General features: G+C 42.7%; 1 protein-coding gene across 5 annotated transcripts in view; it reads left to right on the top strand.

Annotated features, from left to right (window-relative positions):
• TENM2 (teneurin transmembrane protein 2) overlaps positions 1 to 18,395 on the top strand; it is an 884,000-nt gene that overhangs the window by 647,974 nt on the left and 217,631 nt on the right. For all 5 annotated transcript variants that reach the window (XM_040984305.1, XM_040984174.1, XM_040984151.1 and 2 more), the window contains one exon: positions 1,475 to 1,713. In XM_040984305.1, coding sequence (XP_040840239.1) covers positions 1,475 to 1,713 — 239 coding nt within the window. The remainder of the gene's footprint in view (positions 1 to 1,474; positions 1,714 to 18,395) is intronic.

Here is an 18,395-nt window from a genome sequence, read left to right as displayed (position 1 = left end):
ACCCAGCTCATAGGGCTGTGTGAGGTAGAAAGGCCAAAGAGTTGGCACTGTGACTGACACACAATGATGGCCAATCAGCTGTAGAGATGTGAAGGAAGGGGAAGAAGCTGTGATAACATTTTGACATCTTCGAATTGCAACTGTGTAAAACTGCCTAGTGAGAGAACTCCATTCACCCAGCAAAGTCTCCCCTGCATGCTGACCTTTGAGTTGAGTTCTGGGAATGTAAAGGTGAGCCATGCACAAAGTAAGTCATAGAGTCAGAGCTTCTGACCTCCCGCTGCTAGATGAAGCTGTGATTTAATGTCAACGGTACAGATCATGGCCATGGAGTCATTGCTTTAAACAAGGTGTCACAATCACACCTGAAGTCATATATGCTGTGTAGAAGACAGAAAATGATGTTTGGCAAGAGTGTAGATGGTCCCTGACATGTCTTTGAGATGATAGTATCCCGATCCCTGAAGAGAACTTGGGTCCTTTGCTAAACTTTATGCTCTATATTCTACTGAATCTTTCTGTACGTGGTTGTCCCACCATAGCTCTAGCTACCAAGGACAGCTTGTTCAATTGATGGATGAAGATATTTTCAAAGACAGGTGTTTGGTCTGCCAGTTAAGAAGCCAGTTAATACACAGTGTGCCATAATGGAATGCTAAGGTTCAATTCCTGGTTCTGGCTCAACTCCACTTTCCCATCAGTAGAGACCCCAGAAGCAGCAGTGATAGCTCAAGCTGTTGGGTCTCCTCCACCTATGCAGAAAAATCTGGATTGAGTTTCTGTCTCCCAGTTTTGGGAAGTGAGCTAGAAAATGCAGGCACCAGTCCCCTCTATACTCTCTATCCCTCAAGAAAATCAATTTAAAAAGAAAAGATATTTTCAAAGACATCACCTTAATCACCTAGCTCATACAGGCAGTCTTAGAACAGGAAGTAAGATTCAGGAAAGGTGAAAAATGACACAAGAACAGAGATCAGCAGAGGGTTTGGGGGTAATATTTAGATGCATAGGGAGAGCACTGGGTTTCAGTCTTTGAGTAGTTTCTTAACTTCTCCATATCTAAATACTGACCTCTAGAACGGGAATAGTATGGTATGTAGTTTGTACCGGTTGCACCAGGATATTTCAAGTGCCTCTCAAGACGAGGGTATATAAAACACAGTAGTTCTCATTACCATCACTGTCATCCTAACTGAGAGAGAAGAATTCTGCTTCCACGTTTGCTTTGGCTATCTAACAGGATTATTTGGAGGGTGAACTCTATATTCATGTATGAAAGAATAAAATGATGCTCTTATTTTTAATTTATTTATGTCACTATCAAGTGTAGTATTCTCCTCATCTTCCACCAGAGGGTAGGATTAGCTGAACAGTCCTGTTCTAGACCTCTGTTTATCAGAGTAAGGACGAAAGCACTCAGTTTCCCTGGTGAGCCACCCGTGGCTGCTCTGACCCCTCTCTCTTCTCCTGGCAGGCATTTCCTCTTTAAGACATCCTCCGGAAGCACTCCCCTGTTCAGCAGCTCTTCTCCGGGATACCCTTTGACCTCAGGAACTGTTTATACACCACCACCGCGCCTGCTGCCCAGGAATACCTTCTCCAGGAAGGCCTTCAAGCTGAAGAAGCCCTCCAAATACTGCAGCTGGAAATGTGCCGCCCTGTCCGCCATTGCCGCAGCCCTCCTCTTGGCTATTCTTCTGGCGTATTTCATAGGTAAGTCAGGGCAGCTGTGTCTGCCATTCCTGGTGCTAAGGAAGTGAGGCTGTGGCCTTGGGCATGGCAAAGCCTTCTTTGGTGTAGACATTTTGCTCAGTGGCTTCTGAAAGACGTAATGGTGATGGATGGGTATGATACCCCCACCCTGGAAATCCATTTAAATCTGATTATTTTCTCCTTCATGATTCTAAATGGTGTTCATCAGAAGTCAAATGAAACCTCTTTACTCAGTCCTTTCTCGGAAATGAGCCGAGAATTGTCATTCTTACAGACCTATCCCTCAATCACCAAACAGTCTCTGGTTTTCTTCATTGGGTTTTAATTGAAATGTATACAATATTGGTTCATCTTAGCCAAAACCCAAATAGACAGCTTGAATTCAAAAGAAAGCCTATGTAGGTAGCTTATATCTGAACTGTGGAATAGCAACTAGATTGAGAGGTTGGGACATCCTGTCAGAACTTGATATAAAATCAGATCACCCAGACACCAGTGACCTTGTCCACATCCCATTCTTTGCCTCTGTCCCATTGGCCTCAACTCTCAACCATGTTCACCTGAATCTGAAACAAGTCCTCCTCTCACAGCCACTGTGCTCCTGGTGACTGAGTGTGTGATCTACAGAAGCAGATGGGTGAAGATGGAGGGCTGTCTTTCTTGTTTTGGGAATGTTGGTTTGCTTCCATGGGGCGGAGCCACATAATGATGGTGAGCAGCAGGTGCTGAGAGTTCCGGGGAAGGAAGCCATGTACCTCAGCAACCTGAGCTGGACGCAAAGGCTGCTCACTGCTCCCGGCCCCCACCTTTGAGCAATTGCTTTGTCAACTGAGCTTGCCATTGGCAAATCTCCTCACTCAGGCTAGGGCCTGACGTTTGTGAAAGTGTACTTGAAAAACACTTGATAGTTCTGGCTTGGTTTCAAGGCAGCTATGATAGAGCTCCCTAGCTTGGTTGTGGCAAGTGGCAGAACAAATCTATAAAACGGCAGCTAAAAGAGGCCAGCTCCAAAATAGATCCCAACACCACATAAGCAAAAATTCCTTCCTTTTAAGAAAAAAAGAAGGGACAGCTCTGAGTATGCTACCTTCACCTTCCCCCATCCCCCACCTTCATTCTCACTTTGCGGTGGAGACTTGTATAACTGGTCGACCTCAGACAACCAGAATGATGCTGCCCAGAGAAGAAACTGATTCCACCTAAGCTTGCCTGATGGTAGAGGAGTGTGACTGTATGCTCCAGAGATCTGGAGCCCTGGCCAACGCCAGTGAAGAGAAGCCAAAAGTTGACATACATTTTTTACTCTTTCCTCTATGTATAGCTGTGTTTCTCTTCCTAGGGAAAAAAGAATGTTGAGTTTGTTAGTAATGCCTTTCAAAACTAAGACAACTGGCCATCTCCAGAGACTGCTCCCTTGTGAAGACCCTGTATTCTCTGTGGGGACCGAGGCAGGACACCCAAGCATCCTCGACCTCAAGCCATTGCTGCCGCTCACTTACTTGTGGGATGGAGTGTTTGATTGACTCGAAGGAGGGGCCTGAGGGTCTGCTGGCCCCTCAGCTGCTGGAGCAGGATCTGGTGTGTTGTTTTGGAAGCAGTTCTGTGTGCTTTCCCAGGTAGCTGTTGAGAGGCTCAGTGGAAACAAATTGAATGTGCCTCCAGGGTCTTTGCATGATTTGGCTTTATGTCAGAAACTTGAGAAAGGGTCGACGTGCTCACTTCTCAGGCTTAATGTTCTGTTGGACCAGTGGGCACCATGGGGAGCCCAGATATAGAAATTGAGGCACTGCCTGCCTCTGCCAATACAGTCCCCAGTGGGCCTCCAAGTCCACTTGTGAGAGAGAGATAGATGGCTACTGCCTAATTTATTGAACCTGATAGTTACAATATAATAGCTTTCTGTAAGGGTGATCATATAAATGGGAAACCATAGAGTGAGAATTCAGTGTTTTAATCAGGTGTGTAACTTGTAAATGATGGATTAGGAAATATATTTATCCCAGTCTGGAAACTCCTGGAAGCTGGACCTGAGCATCTTAAGATGGTTTATTAGTTTATAATCCATCATTGCCTATTATATGTGCTTGGGTAAGATTATGCTTTGACCCTGAAGTATAGAAAAATAAGTTATGACTCAAAATGAGTGATGTCACAGGCCAATTTAGCCATCAGTGATGGCGGTGAGCAGGGACCTCCAGTGCTGCACTCCGCCAGTGTCCAGGGATGACCCAAGCTCCGCATGTGCAGTGAGGGGTCAGGATCTGGTCTTGGCCCCAGGGATCACTTTCTCCTTGGCCTTCGTTGGGGGTTTTGGTTTGATAAGGACAACATGAGAGCATGATGCTTATTTACAAACAGAAAATCTGAAGTGTGGTGAGGATTAATTAATGTGTGTAAATGACTTTGAAGATGGAAAGTGGTATATTATTAATCACCAAGCTGCAGGGGCACAAACAGTGCATTGCAAACAGAGAGGAAAGTGCTGTTGGGAGCAACCAGTGACTGAGTCTCCATCAGAGCCGGACAGAAGGGCAGTGTGAAAAGTGAGACCCTACTGGACCAAGGTCCATTCTCCTTTGTACATGACTTTGCATTTGACTAAACTCATGACAGGTCCTAAAACTAAAGCCTCAGCCCAGAAGGATATAGACAGTCAGGAAGTCCAGGCCGGGAAGGCCCTGTGACAAACAGGTCTAATTATCCTTGCATGTTGAAACCCATACAGTAGAGAAGACTCTCCAGAAATGAGCAGTTTGGAAGAGCTCAGCCTCTGACATGTTCTCCCTAGAGACCCAGGCATGTGGCTGGGTGTAATCGCAGAGTGTCAGCCCTGGTGCAAACTGCAAGACTTGAGCCTTTGCTCACTCAAGGAAGTTCCCTCAGTTCCTGTTCACAAGCCTTGAGTGAGAGAACTTTGACGATATGTTCTTGTCATCAGATCTTGTCTGCGCCAAGTCCTCCCAGTGAACAGAATATCCTAGAGTCGCTCTTCAAAGCAGGAAGGGCTGCCAGGGCTTCTCCTGTGCCTTGCTCAGCACCTGGCCCAAGCAATTCCTAGGGAGGACTGGTTTTGGAGGATTTGGCCAGGAAACAGGCAGGAGATCTTGTGTCTTAGGAAGTTCTGCTTCCTCGGGCAGCTCAAGGGATTTCATGGCCTATAGTACCCGAACTCTTTGACTCCCCAAGTTTCTGAATCAAAGAATGACTATAGGAAGCCTCACCTGTTTTACACCAAACATTCTGTGTTTTCTTCTCATTGTATTTCCACTGGTGCCTGGTTAGCACCCTCCACCCGCTTGGAACTGGTAACTTCTCTGTTTCGAACATTTTCACATAATTATTTGATTTAAATCATACTCCGAATCACCAACCAATGCTCCAACTGAAAAAAACCTACCCTCCAAAAAACCCATTTCACAGGCGTTGAAACTGAAGCCCAGAGAGTCTGGAATTATAGGATTGTTAGTGATGGGTCCAAGATAAGATCTTTGAGTCTTTTCTCCTCCAGATTGAAGGCAGCCAGCTCCTTCAATATGATGGGACTAAATGGATGATGGAATTAAAGTTAAGTTTATTTTGTTGCAAAAAAAAAGCTTTTACGTCCATGTACACATAGAATCAGATTAGATTTCAGAGAGAATTTGTGTTCTGAAAAACTTTGTACAGAATTTAAAGATTTTGCTGCAAAATAACATATCTTTTAATTCTATTTTCCACTAAAAATTTCAGGTTCTTTCAAACAGTAAATAATCTAAGTGAGCCCTTCGTAGCATTAACTCACCTTTTCTAGTTTTATCCTATCAAGTAAGAGTCCCTGGTTCCCTTCCTTCTTGAACCCATTTCCACCATACTGGGGAGAAACTTTAATTTACCCCCCATCTCCTGACCTGTATCCCTGTTCCTGCTTCCCTCAACACCTTTTTGCAGAGATCAGCAAAGGTTTAATGTCAAAGCCAGGTAGTAATTTTTTTTTTCATTTCCGCAGGATATGAGGTCTCTACTATAACTTCTTATTTCCACGTTTATTAATGTAGCACACAGTAGTGGACAGTGCACAAACACGCATGCCCAGGTGCTCATAAGAATCTAATCTGAATGTTATGTAATTTTTTTCCTACTTAGAGTTTCTAGTGGAGAGCAATTTTCCTAGGCTGTGAAATAATCTTTGTTTTTTTTTATCACTTAAAAGGTAAAACTTTTCCTTAGGTTGTGTGCCAAGCAGGAAGAGGTAACTGAGTGGATCCAGCCTACAGAGCAGAGCTGTCAAATCCTGCATTGTTCTATTTCCACCCATTTTCTGAAAAGTGTCTTTACCTTGATGCAAAATGTGCTTTCCAACTGGCTCAGAGTCCAAGCAGGTGACCACTGGAAATAAAGCAGGCGATTGACATTTTCTGATACTGTCATCCTGTGTCAGTATGAATAATTACATCTGACTTTCTGACACCAGCCAGAAACATAGCAAAAGCAAGAGCTTTGTTCTCTTCCTTTGGGTTGAGAGCATTCCCTTTGTAATGGTGTAGGTTTTAATGATACTATTTCACACGGTGCTGCAATCTGCAGAAGAAGTGGACTTGTCTAGCTGTTTCATTGCTCACCCCTCTGAACTGCCCATCTGGTTACCCCACTTCCTCTGCAGAAATCACTGCCTGGTTACTCAGCACTTGGTGCATTCTTTGTTGAGGTTTTCCAACAAGTTACAACGGGTTAGGACCTCAGATGACATCATGACTCTCTTGTTATAGACTAACGTTGGAATATGCCAGGTTTCCATAAATGACACAGAAGTTCTCACAAGGGTCTGTGTCCAGGAGAAAAGAGACTTGTGACATAGAACCTTGCTGCCTAAACCCATATAATCCTAAAAATTTCTGAGGTGAGAATTAATGTAACGGTCCAGCATGACACAGGACCATCTCCATGAGTTATAAAACATCACTCGTGTCACATGGTTGAGAAGGAAAAAGAAGTAGAGAGAAAGTGTGCTTATATCATCCTAAATTTTGCTTTTCACATCTCTGCCAAACTCAAATATGTACTTGAGTGTGTGTGTGTGTGTGTGTGTGTATATGTACATTAGAAAGTCACCTTGTCTTTTTTCATTACAGTAATTCCTACCAAATATGAAACAGTCTGTTTTAAGTAAGCTGCTCGTCGCTCTTGTCTTCTGCCACTCTCTGACTTTGATCTGCAAAGAACACAGGCCATCAACATGTCAGGATGTTAAAAGTGTAGTAATTTGGGGCGCTTTCAGTTTCTTTTGAAAACAATGAGAGATTATTTTCTATGGAAACTAAAAGCCTACCATGTGTTTAAAGTTGCTGCTCTTGAAAATTGATGTGTTGAGACTCCTACTGATGAAGCTTGCGTTCTTGGCTGCTATTTTGTGTATTCTCATCTCGCAGAACAGAGCAGGTTGAGAGAAAACATAAAGAAAATGATAGAAAATGATGGGAAGAGTACACTTGCCTTACATGCTTTGTGAGGGCACAATCTAGAAACACATTGTCCCTTGTGTTCAAACTCCCTCTCTTTTGAGTGCCCAGAAAGATGGAGAGGCTCACCTTCCGGTGAGTTCCAGTTGTGTCTCTACCTCCTGTTATCTAAAGGGCAAAATGCTAATGATTAAATCTGAACAGTCCAGCAAATAACATTTCCACCTAACTCCCCGGCCCCAGATGGTCCAGTAGAGACAAAGAGCCAATGGCAAAGGAGTCAGGGGAGCCAGGTGTGTCACCTGTTCCAAGGTTAGTAACAGGCTTTTTATCTAATAGATATGCAAATGTACTCTGAACTTGATAATAAAATCCTGTCAGTGTTCACATACCGGTAGGTCTTTGGCAGTGCCATTTCTTAACCGTACGCCTGATTTCAGAGGGTCTGTCAATTTACAGAAAGTAAATTGAGTCATCCATTAGCTAAATCCCCATCACCCAGCAGCCACGTGGTAACATCTGTATTCTGTGTATAACATTGAGTGAAGACGAGGTCCTCTGTTTCATTAAAAAAAATATGGCCTCTGTGCAATGCTCCCTCTGCAGCTTGAGAAAAGTGAAATGGGTCTGGGTGGTTAGTAGCTATGACAAGATGCCTTGTATTGCCCTTCCCAGATACCCATTGAAAGGCAAAGGAGTCAGCAGTGCCAGCCTTTGCCACCCTTGGGGGTAAGCAGTAGGGAGGAAAACTAGACAGTTTCTTGTCCTGACTTAATAGAGCATCTTAATGGGTAGCGAGAGATGAGTGAGTTGCTGCTGTAATCCCATGGACAATCCCCACTTGCACTCCCTCAAGGACTAAAAGGAAATTATATTGGAACTGTCTTCCAGTCTAGATCCTTGCACCTACAAAGTATATGTTGAGTACTTGCCTGTGGAATGTTCACCACCTCTGTTCCCATGACACTTGTCTCTCCAGCGGTCAAACTCTGTCATCATTTTGTCCATGTACCCTGTTTACTTGACTGGATCAACTGCACCTTACCCCAGCCCGCCCCTAATTAGAACCATTTCTCCAAACCTTTCTGTTTCCATAAGAAGCTTGGTGATTGCCTCCCCACTTCCTGAGGCTTTGCGTTGTTCACCTCTGTGTGCTTGTTCATGATTTAGGGTTTGCGCTCAGCTTCTCTTAACTTTTGTTTTCCCTGTCAAAACAGAAGAGATTCTTGCTTGGTAATTAGCCAAGCACCAGCTTGACACAATGAAAAATATTTTGGGAAGCTTACATATCAAAGAGGCCTGGGTTCAAATTCTGACCTGAACACCTAAAACCCATGCAGAGCTGGGTTGTTCTTCATGTATCTTTAAACCTTTGTTTTTCATCAAAAGAATGGGGCTAATTCCGACTTGGTGAAATTTCTTGAAGTCTTCATTGAAATGACAAGTGTGATTGGCTTCAAAGCCAAAATTTGGTCCATAATGCAAAGTGCCATTCATTGAACACATCCCTATGGGGGAAAGAATTTCATCAAATTATGGCCTAATTTCTTGGCAGGTTCCGTTTTAATTTGTAGTATCTGGAAAGAAATGAACATAGACTACCTGGATTGATGTAGCAACCTTGTAAACAGGGTCACAGTCCAAATGCCTCCTTAGAAAGCATCAATTATAAGGTGGATTCAAATTTCAGATACGATGAAAAGAAGTTGGGTCTTGAGTCAGTGAAATGTGGTAGTACCTGGGACACAGCCTAAGCTCCACTAAATGGAATTATTGTGATTCTCATGTTAGACACCACACCCTAGTCCAAGTTCAATGAGAACAGTCACAGCCCACTTTCTTGGGCCGTTGCATTACTAGAATAGTGACCAGCATTGCCTAGCACTCAGTAAACCATCCATAAATATTTGTTGACCTAAAGAATGTTGAGTTGGTCAGATCTGGAGCACACCATTTGTGGAAGATATTTTCCAAATATTCAGAATCCCCATTCACTAATTCTGCTTGTTCCCCAACATGAAGAGAAGTATCTGGTTTCCTGATGTTGTAATTGCCTAGGTTCCTGAATTGCATTTCTGAGTTAAGCATGCATCTAGGCAGAGGAACAATGCGGGGGGCTGTGTAAGCACCACATTGAAGCCCTCCAGCAGGAATCTGCGATTCCCTGAAATCAAGAGAACAGGCTGAGTGAGACTGGGAAGTCTTTGTGTCTGGCAGACAGCCACCGTTTGGCACTCACATTACAAACGTGTAGCAGAATTTAGTTGGAGTTCAAGGTGAAGAAGCAAATAATGGCATAAATCTGAAAGTCTGTTGGCTGTTTCTCTGTAAATGAGGATGTGCTGAGAAATGAAAGCAGTCGCTACCAGGCACCAAGGAAAGAGAATTAGTCTTTGGTGAATTAGGTCTGTGTATACAAGCCGTACAGGGCCTTTTATGTTCTGAAATCCCTGCCTCGCTGTATAGCCTCATACAACAGAAGCTCAAGCCCCCCACACCTCACCCCTTCCTTCCCCCGCAAAAAGCTTCTAAAAACACGAGTGTTTTTCATAAGGTCACCCTAAGCCAGACTTCTTTGGATCCTCCACTAAAAATTCTTTTATAGAAAATTCATGTTTTGTTATTTTTAAGAGAAGACAGTCAGAAATCTCCTCTAAACCCTCTTCTTGCCAAACATATCTTTGCTAAGTTAATGTCTCATCCTCTGTGTTAGGGGACAAAGTAGCCAGTCAGCTATAGTAACACATTTAATATCCTCATTTAGAGAAAGAAGATAACATATTGTATGTTCTGCTGATTTTCTTCTTTTTTATGTTATGAACTTTCTGGCCTTAAATAAGTAAATATTAGGAGATGTCAGAAAATGTACCATCACCGAACTACATGTTGGAAAGAGCTTTGCGAAGAAAAAATATTGTCCTCTCTTCTTGGAAAAGGAAATTTTTAAGCTGCAGAATGGGTGTCTGCTCTCAGAGGTGGGATTTTTTTTTTTTTGCAAAAACCAGAGATGTGAAAGAAGAGGGGCATGAGCTGTGCCTCTAGTCCCGGTGGGTCCCTTGCCAGGACTCTCTTCGGAGGCCTGGCCCTGGCTATGGGTTTACAGTTGAGTTAGGTCATTTGTGGGAAGGTTTGTACCAACGTGTCCAGCACTCCCCTAGAGACTCTGATCTTTATGAAACAAGTTTATGTTACCTCTCTTTGGCCGTTGTGGTCATGATGCAATTCTTTCCATTTGCTTACTGCTATTACACCAGAAGCATTTTAAAGTCACATTAATGAAGTTCAGATGAGAACTGCTTATATTCCACAGGGAAAGGTATGGTAGCAATATTTAAATTGTATTTGGTTTTTTGAGGCTATGACAAACCAGGTGACATCTTTCAAGGAAGTTCAGTGTGCCTTTGAATTAGATGCATTTTCAGAGTTTGTTATAAGGTTACCTTATGCTCCAAATTCTACAAACACAGATTTCTGGAGCATTAGTTAAATTCAGAGAATGTGGATTTAATAACAAGATGTATAGACTTCTGGAACCTTGAGAGAATTGGGGGGGTTAAAGAGTTTTTCCCCCATGAAAAGAAAAATATTCTTGCAACTTTGTGTATTGGTTTTATGTATTATTAATGACATGTTAATTGATTTAAATTATATTCAGTTTGCATAGATAGGAATATACATATGTGTGTATATATATAGATATATATAAATATAGATATAGATATTAATTTTGTGCTTTTCCATCGGGCAAGAAATTTCCTTTTGGTAAATGATTGGCAAGTTACACCGTATGCCAGAATCTGCCTCAGAATGTAAGACATCACTTGCAGTTTTTCCCTGGACTGGAAGTCTAATAATAACAGTACAGATAGTACAAGGGTTAAAAAAGTCTGGGATGAATTAGGTTTTTGTATTAATGATTAAAACCATGATGTTGATCAGGCACACATTACAGTGACAGAAGGTGTCCAAGTTTCATCTTTTCCAGAACCATCAGGGAGCTGAGGCTTTTATACTAAATAGCTTTCTATTAACTCCTCTGTCTGAATCAATGGCCTGTCATCCTTTTTATTCCCTAGAAACGTGGCATGGTCTAACCACTGTACATTCAGAAACAGAATTCATTTGTGTTACCTGTCTCCGTTATGATTTTTTTTCCCAATGAAGACATCATCTCTTCCAAAATTGTGAAGTTTCAAGGGGGGTTGAGTGATGTAGAGAAAAGCTGACCCACCATCAGCTTACACTTGTTGGGACTGGAGCAGCAAAGTCAAGAGCTGAAAAAAAGCAAATAAGACCAAAAAAGTGTTTTAAATTAACGTAAGAAGACCCTGTGATGAGGAAAATTAGAAATATTACCTAGCAATATGAACTATGAAATGCCATACATCAAGTGGGATAAAATATGAAACAATTAAAAAGACAAAAGTTTGGAGGGTTGTGGGGAGGGGTGACGAGACCCACCCCTTCGGATCACATATAATCCTGCATAATGGCTTGGACATTAATCTGCCCGAGCTAATGAGATGAGGAGTAGTGACAGAGAATTGCTTGGAGGTGCTGCTTCACCACCTCATCTTACACCATTAAACCTTTGGTTCCCTCATGGCCTACTTAGATAAACAGCAGTGGACAGCTCCACATTTATCCAAATAAACCAGAAAGCTACCATGATAGAGGAAATTGAGTTTATAGACACAGCAGGCTCTTGCCTAATAGATGAGACTAACGTATCTAATGTTGAACATCAATCTGTATTTCAAATATATGAAGGGGGCCCTCTAAAAATAATTCATCCTACAAAATCATTTTGAACAAAGGGTGGTTTATCTTCTGTCTAATTAATATTGTGTTATTCAGCATGCTGCTTGTTGAAAATGATCTAAGAGAGGGAAAGAGTGAATGGGTAGTTGGCTCCTGGAGGAAGTTGAAAGTTGACAATTGCATGCCACCAGTAACTTCATGGGTGCTGTTGAAAAAACCCTTGAAGATTAAGAATTGGTGTTTTCAGTAAAGAGAAGGGCCTTATTGAAAGTCAATCCTGATTAAAAAATTGTGTGAAGCGAGAATTCTATCAGGCCTTTTCCTGCCTGGTTTTGCTTATCTTTATGGTATAAAGGAAGGTCCAGTGGAAATACCTGAGGTTGTCCCGATTTTAGCTCCTGATCCCGTGAGCTTTTAGAATTTAATCCCAAATGGGATAGATCTTTTTCATAAATGTGGCATGGACATGCCCCGATTGTCCACAACTCATTCCTTATCCAAGTCATGGCTAATGATGGTGGGGACAGGGTAGTGGAAAAAAAAAAAGGGCTGTGAGCAAATACACACACACACACACACATATACATGTGAACACATATATACACATACGGACACACACATATACACATTACATACACCTGCATACACACACACACCTCTCCCACTCACCTTGCCCCAAATGTTCTGTTCCGAGCCACTGTTCCATATCTGAAAGTCTCCATGAGTTATTTTTACGGGTGAGCGACGTCCATCCCTGCTTCCACTGGTTTAGCCTTTCGGGATGTTTGTTTGCATTTACAAAGATATGAATGCCACCGTTTCTTCTTTTTCCTCCTCTCCCACACCTTCAAATGTCCCTCCTTTAAATGTCCTTGGGCGACATCCAGATTTATCCTGCTCTGTCAAGCTTAATTTTTTAAAAGTAATATACATAATATGAAATGACAATACGTTAATTTCATTTTAGGCTTTTTAAAAATTTACTGGTCTGTCGACGTGCAGCATTTTCCCGGCTCTCATTCCCCTGCTCACTGCCCATTCTCCCTCCCCCCCCCACCATCTCTGTCCTTGGGGCTTCTTTTGGAAGGTCATTGAGGTGAAGGTGTCGCGCCGTGATGTCTCATGGTCCAGGCCCTGACTGGGAGAAAAGGTCTCTGTTTCCTTTGACACATTCCATGTGAATGCTGATTGCATGGTATTTTATTCTCTTCTGCAAAACAGAAATTAAGCCTTTTGGAAAGGTCCGTTGACCCAGCAGTGATACCCATACAGTAGTGAAATACCGACGGCTTGTTTTAATGTCAAAGGCAAAGAGGACAGGGATTCCGATGGAAAGATCTGTGACTGCATTGATCGGGATAGGAAAGAATCGTTTATTGTGTTTGTATGACTAAGAGGTTTATTAAATGATCTGTGTACCCCACCCAGGGAGAAGGCTGTCAAAACAGGAACAATAATAACAATAATACAGAGATCACATGAAAGCCAAGCCTGAATTCTCTCATAATTGCATGTCTGCATATCCTTGCTAATTTGCCCACACCCTTAAAATTCTTGCTTCATCACACACTTCTGCTGCCTCACCCCTACCCAGAATTTACCCAACATGCCTGTGTCACACACAGCACCGTAGAGCAAGACAGCAGGACACAGTGTGACTCACCAAAAACACACATTGGGTGGGACCAACTTGGCTCCTCACCACTTGTCAAGGTGGGTTTGCAAGTGGCATTTTTGTTGAAAAGGCTGGTTTGTTTTACTGATGGTGGAGATGCAGACACACACCCAGCATGAGAGTAACTAGATATGAACTTCAGAAATACGGAAAGAATTCTATGTTTTCTATATAATGCAGTTAGATTTTGACTAATTTTTCATACATGTGATTGGCCAAGTGCTGATTCTAATGACAGAATATATATTTTATGCACAAGGGGAAAAAATAAGTAAAAAGAAATAAGAAATAAGCAAGCTTACACAAGACAAAAAAAATACAAGATTTTTGTTGGGGTGGTGGTTGTATTATACAAGGGATCTTCAAAGGTCTGTAGAAAATGGATTTTAAAAAATAAAAGGTTTATTTGGATACAAAAAATATTGAAATCCACTCATAGTCTCTTCATAATACACATTTTCCATGAACCTTTTGAAGATTGTTTATAAACATTCCTGGGACTCTAGATGGAAGTAAAGGGGATCCAGTGACTATCCAGAGAGAATTTTGGCTTCTCTAGAACTAGAAACAACTACGTGTTCATTATGCTCACGGCTGGCCTCATGAAGGACTGGGAATTCAAGTTACATGGTCATTTAAAAAAATCCTCTGGCTTAAATTAAGCCAGGTCTGATTCTTCCACTGGATGATAAAGCTACGGGTTTAGCCCTTCAGTTCATCACCTCATGCCTGACATCGTAACCATCTGTCCATTTCTCTCCAGAAGCCAAAGGAAACATGGTAATGGGAGAGGGGGGAAGGAAAGCAGTGGCCCAAGAAAGATGACACTGCTGTTCACCAGGGAGACTTACAATCTCTGTCCAGAACCATGTGACCCTGGACGGAAACTGGGACTCGCACAGGCACGTGAGGGCTGTCGGGCTGCCTCGACTGTGGGCTTCCCACCGGCGCATAAAGATTGTCAGGTAGAGGAGAATTTTGATTTGGGCTTTTGTGCCTTCGAAGACACATCAAGAGAAACACTGACATGCTCTCTGCATAGCCCTGGAATCCTAAAATAAATAATAGAAAAATTGTGATTTAAAATATAATTCCAAATACTAACTGGGCCCTGCTGCCTAGATGAGTAATAAGCTTCAATAAATGTGTGACAGGCACAAGGCTCTTCAGTATGAAGAGTAGTGAGGCCCCAGAAGCAGAAATAGGTTTTTCATTACATGAGGGATTATGCTCAGCCTGACTGGGAAGCCTGTTCACAGGGCCACAGCTGCATCCTCTACCTGCAGTCGAATTATCCCGTGATGTTAAAACGGTAAGGCACAGCCCAAAAGGGCCATTTGTTTTAGGACAGATAGAAAGGTCGCTTTCAGCTACTTCAGTCGGGTACCATTGTTTACTACATGCTCTGCCTTCAACTTTCTCTGTGCTAATGAGCTGCAATTTGGGTCCGTTCCACCTGAGTACTTGCTAAAATTTGTGACCAAGCCAGGGATGGAGAAATCGCATACACTGAGGATGGTGCTGATGGCTGTCTCAAAGTGATGCGTGCAGACTCACACACACACACACACACACACACACACACACACACACACACATTGAATACGGGGTTTATGTTTGGGTTTTTCAAGTCAATGAAGCTCAACTCAGAAACAACAACAACAAAGACTGTGCACACCCAGGACCCCTTTTATCCTTAGGCCTGAGACTTCTGGGATCTCTGAGAAGCTTACGGGACCTCAGAGCTACATCTCACAGCCTCAGGGCAACCAAGCAGGCTATAGAGTCCTGCAATAGTATGCATCAGTAGGAATGTGAGGACGGTTTGGAGGCTCAGCTGTAAAAAGGCACCTAGGATGATGAATTTCAGATAGATTTCCTATGACATGCGTGAGCATGGAATTCCCTTCTTGAACCCAGCAGTGACTCACTGAAATTTTAAACTGCAAGGCTCCTCACTGACTTGGGGCAGCAGCTGAGATCTCTAGCCTTAACGGTTCCTCCTTGTAGGTACCAGCTGGGTATGAGAAAAGTCAGTGAAGAGGCTGGGCTCAAACCTCAAGCCTTGCTCATCGTGGGCCTTGGAGCAAATCAGTTAAGATCCCTGAGGTTTGCTTTTCTCCACTGTACAAAAAAGCTGAAAACAAGTGTAATAAGGACAAGGATACCCTTTTCTGTAGTTGTTCTCTGGGAAGTTTAAAACATACCATATTGATATTTTTGTTAAGATCTTTGTTACAATTTTCTATGCATTGATGCAAGAGAAAGCACCCCCAAATTAAAGTTATTGAGATTTGTAGAAAGGAGGGACCATGCCTTGCCCAGGGATGTAGTAGTGGCGGCTGAGCGAGTGGAGGAAGCACCAGACAGCTCACATGCCGTAACAGCAGACAGAAATTAAAGTGGGAGTGGCCAAGGAGCTTGTAGAAGGAAGAGTCAATGTCAGGGAAAGTGGGAAGCCAGAGTTTTCAGGGCCTGGGGTAGGAAATGAGAATCGCAGCTGGTGAAGAGTGAGAAACCTGGTAAGAGCGGAGGAAAATAGTAGGGGAGGTGGAGCAGGACGAGATGATAGATGGCCTTGAATTCTGGCAGGAGGTTTAATTTGATTAATTTGGCAACAGGGAGGTGCTTTAAGTTCATAAACGAGAATGTAATACGATCAAATTATGACATGATATCATGTCAATTACCTGGTAGTTGCTCCATAAATATTTATTTGCTAATTGATTGAGGATTCAGGATAGATTGGGAAATGGAACAGAAGATGAAGGGATGCCTTTAAAAGCCTGTGGCAATCATCAGTGGGTGTGTGTTGCTGCTAAGAGCTCAGATTAGAGGACGAGCCATAGAGAGACAGGTTCCCGGGGAATCCATGAGCCATGTCTTCCAGAGGAGGAAAGTTGGAGGTGTGCTACCGTTTGTATCCTGTAGGCTGTGCAGAGCAAGTAGACAGAGAACCTCACACATCTTTAGGTTTCTGCACTGTCAGAAGGAGAGAACTAAAAAATTAAAAAATTAACCCACCATCTTTAAATCACCACTCAATTTTCTAAAAGCATGGTTGGCCAAAACATTTTTTATTGCTGTGTAATTCTACCAGGGCTGGCTAGAAGCCATTTCTTTTTAATGCACTCAGTAAATCTCTGTGCGGTTTCTTTATTATAAGAGGGCCCTTTGATCCAATAAAACCCATCAAGACCCCTTCTGAGCCATTCACTTTAGATTTCATATGAAAGTCTGCAGAGAAAAAGAGGAGCAGAATTGGGTTAAAACCAAACTCTAAAAGGCTTATAAAACTCTTCTACAGCCATGTGCTTCTATGTAGAGCAAATCATGTGAGCCAAGAAGGAGTACCAGAGTACCAGAATATACATGGAAACTAAGCGTAACCATTTGCACATAGAAAAATAGCCCCCAGAACTTGAAGGTGCTTGCCTTGATAAGGCAGAATGTAGACCTGAGAATCTATACAATGACCCTTTTTTTGATTTGGAGCAATGAAGCTTACAAATGAAAATCTTGAAAGAAGAAACTTGCCTTTTGATCAGCTAGTTAGAGGGAGGTTTGAAATTAGGATGAATCTGCCACGTATTCGCTGTAGGAGCAGGCTTAGATTCTAACACATGTGCTCGTGTATCTGCAAATGAGACTGACTCACCATAGCCAGACTGAAGGCTGAGATGGATGAAGTGGGTTGTGGGTTTATGGACCTGGGCAGAAGGGCTTGACATCAGGGAAGGAACCTTTGCCCTTCTGCTCTAGCCCTCTCTGCCTCCTGCTGAAGTCTCCATTTATTTTTTTTTTAAGCTCTAGCATTTGACTGAAGTGCATGAAATGCTCTCTTAGATACTTGGTGTCCAATGGTTACCAGGGGAATTTGAGAATTTGCCTCAGAACTAACCAGGGTAATTTAGGCCCCAAAGGCACATTAGTTTATGCTATCTGAATTGACTATGAGATGATCCTAAATTTAGTAGATAATTAGGTCTGTGTGCTTTCTTTTGGTTGTCATCTTTGCTCTCTTGTTTCTAGCCTCCTTTGTGTTGGAGGTACACAGGGGACAAGACTTGACCATTCAGCAAACATTTCATTTCTGTCTCGTTTTTGGCCCTATGCCGTGGTATTCATCCTCAAGGAATCCTTAAACAGTAGACTGTTGCTGTTGCTTTCCAACTGTACCCCACTAGGGAGACAATATCACAAACACCTCCCTCCCCTGCTGAGTCTTCCTGTAGCTTCCCCAGCCCTCCGCCCCCGCCAGAGAGAATTCCCTTGGGTGGGATGCCATGTTTTGATGGAGAATTAATTGGGACCCAGCAAGTCCTTGGCTCAATTGTAAATATTACTTTAAAAAAAACTCTTCAAAGCAGTCGACATAGCAGCCAGGTTAGAATCATCACAAAGCAACCACAGAGCTATTGTCAGCTCCTGGTCCCCTGACTGACAACTCTCTGAAAGCCTCTTTCAGAGATAAAGGAAACCTGCTCTTGGGAATTGAAAGATTGCATGCGAGTTGTGAGATGTCCCGGAGAAGTTTCAAGTGGAGTTTGGAATAAAGTGAACAGGCTCTTAACCACGGGTGAGATTGTAAGAGAACAACTTAAACACCGTTCTTGCAAGCCAACTTGTCATTTCTCAAGTGTATAATGAAATAATGTGTGTGAATATTCTCATGCAGAGCATCCTCGGCCTGAGTTTTGCCTTCTTCAGTGCTTCAGCATCTACACAATAGCCCCCAAGAACAATGATTTTGTAATCTCAGACCAAGGGCTCCCCAAAAGGATCTTGAGGGAAGCGTGAAGAAGTAGCTA

The sequence above is a fragment of the Ochotona curzoniae genome, unplaced genomic scaffold, assembly GCF_017591425.1.
Source record: "Ochotona curzoniae isolate NIBS_2020 unplaced genomic scaffold, NIBS_Ocur_1.0 contig_1, whole genome shotgun sequence".
NCBI classification, from domain to species: Eukaryota; Metazoa; Chordata; class Mammalia; order Lagomorpha; family Ochotonidae; genus Ochotona; species Ochotona curzoniae.
The sequence above is the reverse complement of the archived record's forward strand: the minus strand, read 5'-3'. Positions and strand labels throughout refer to the sequence as shown.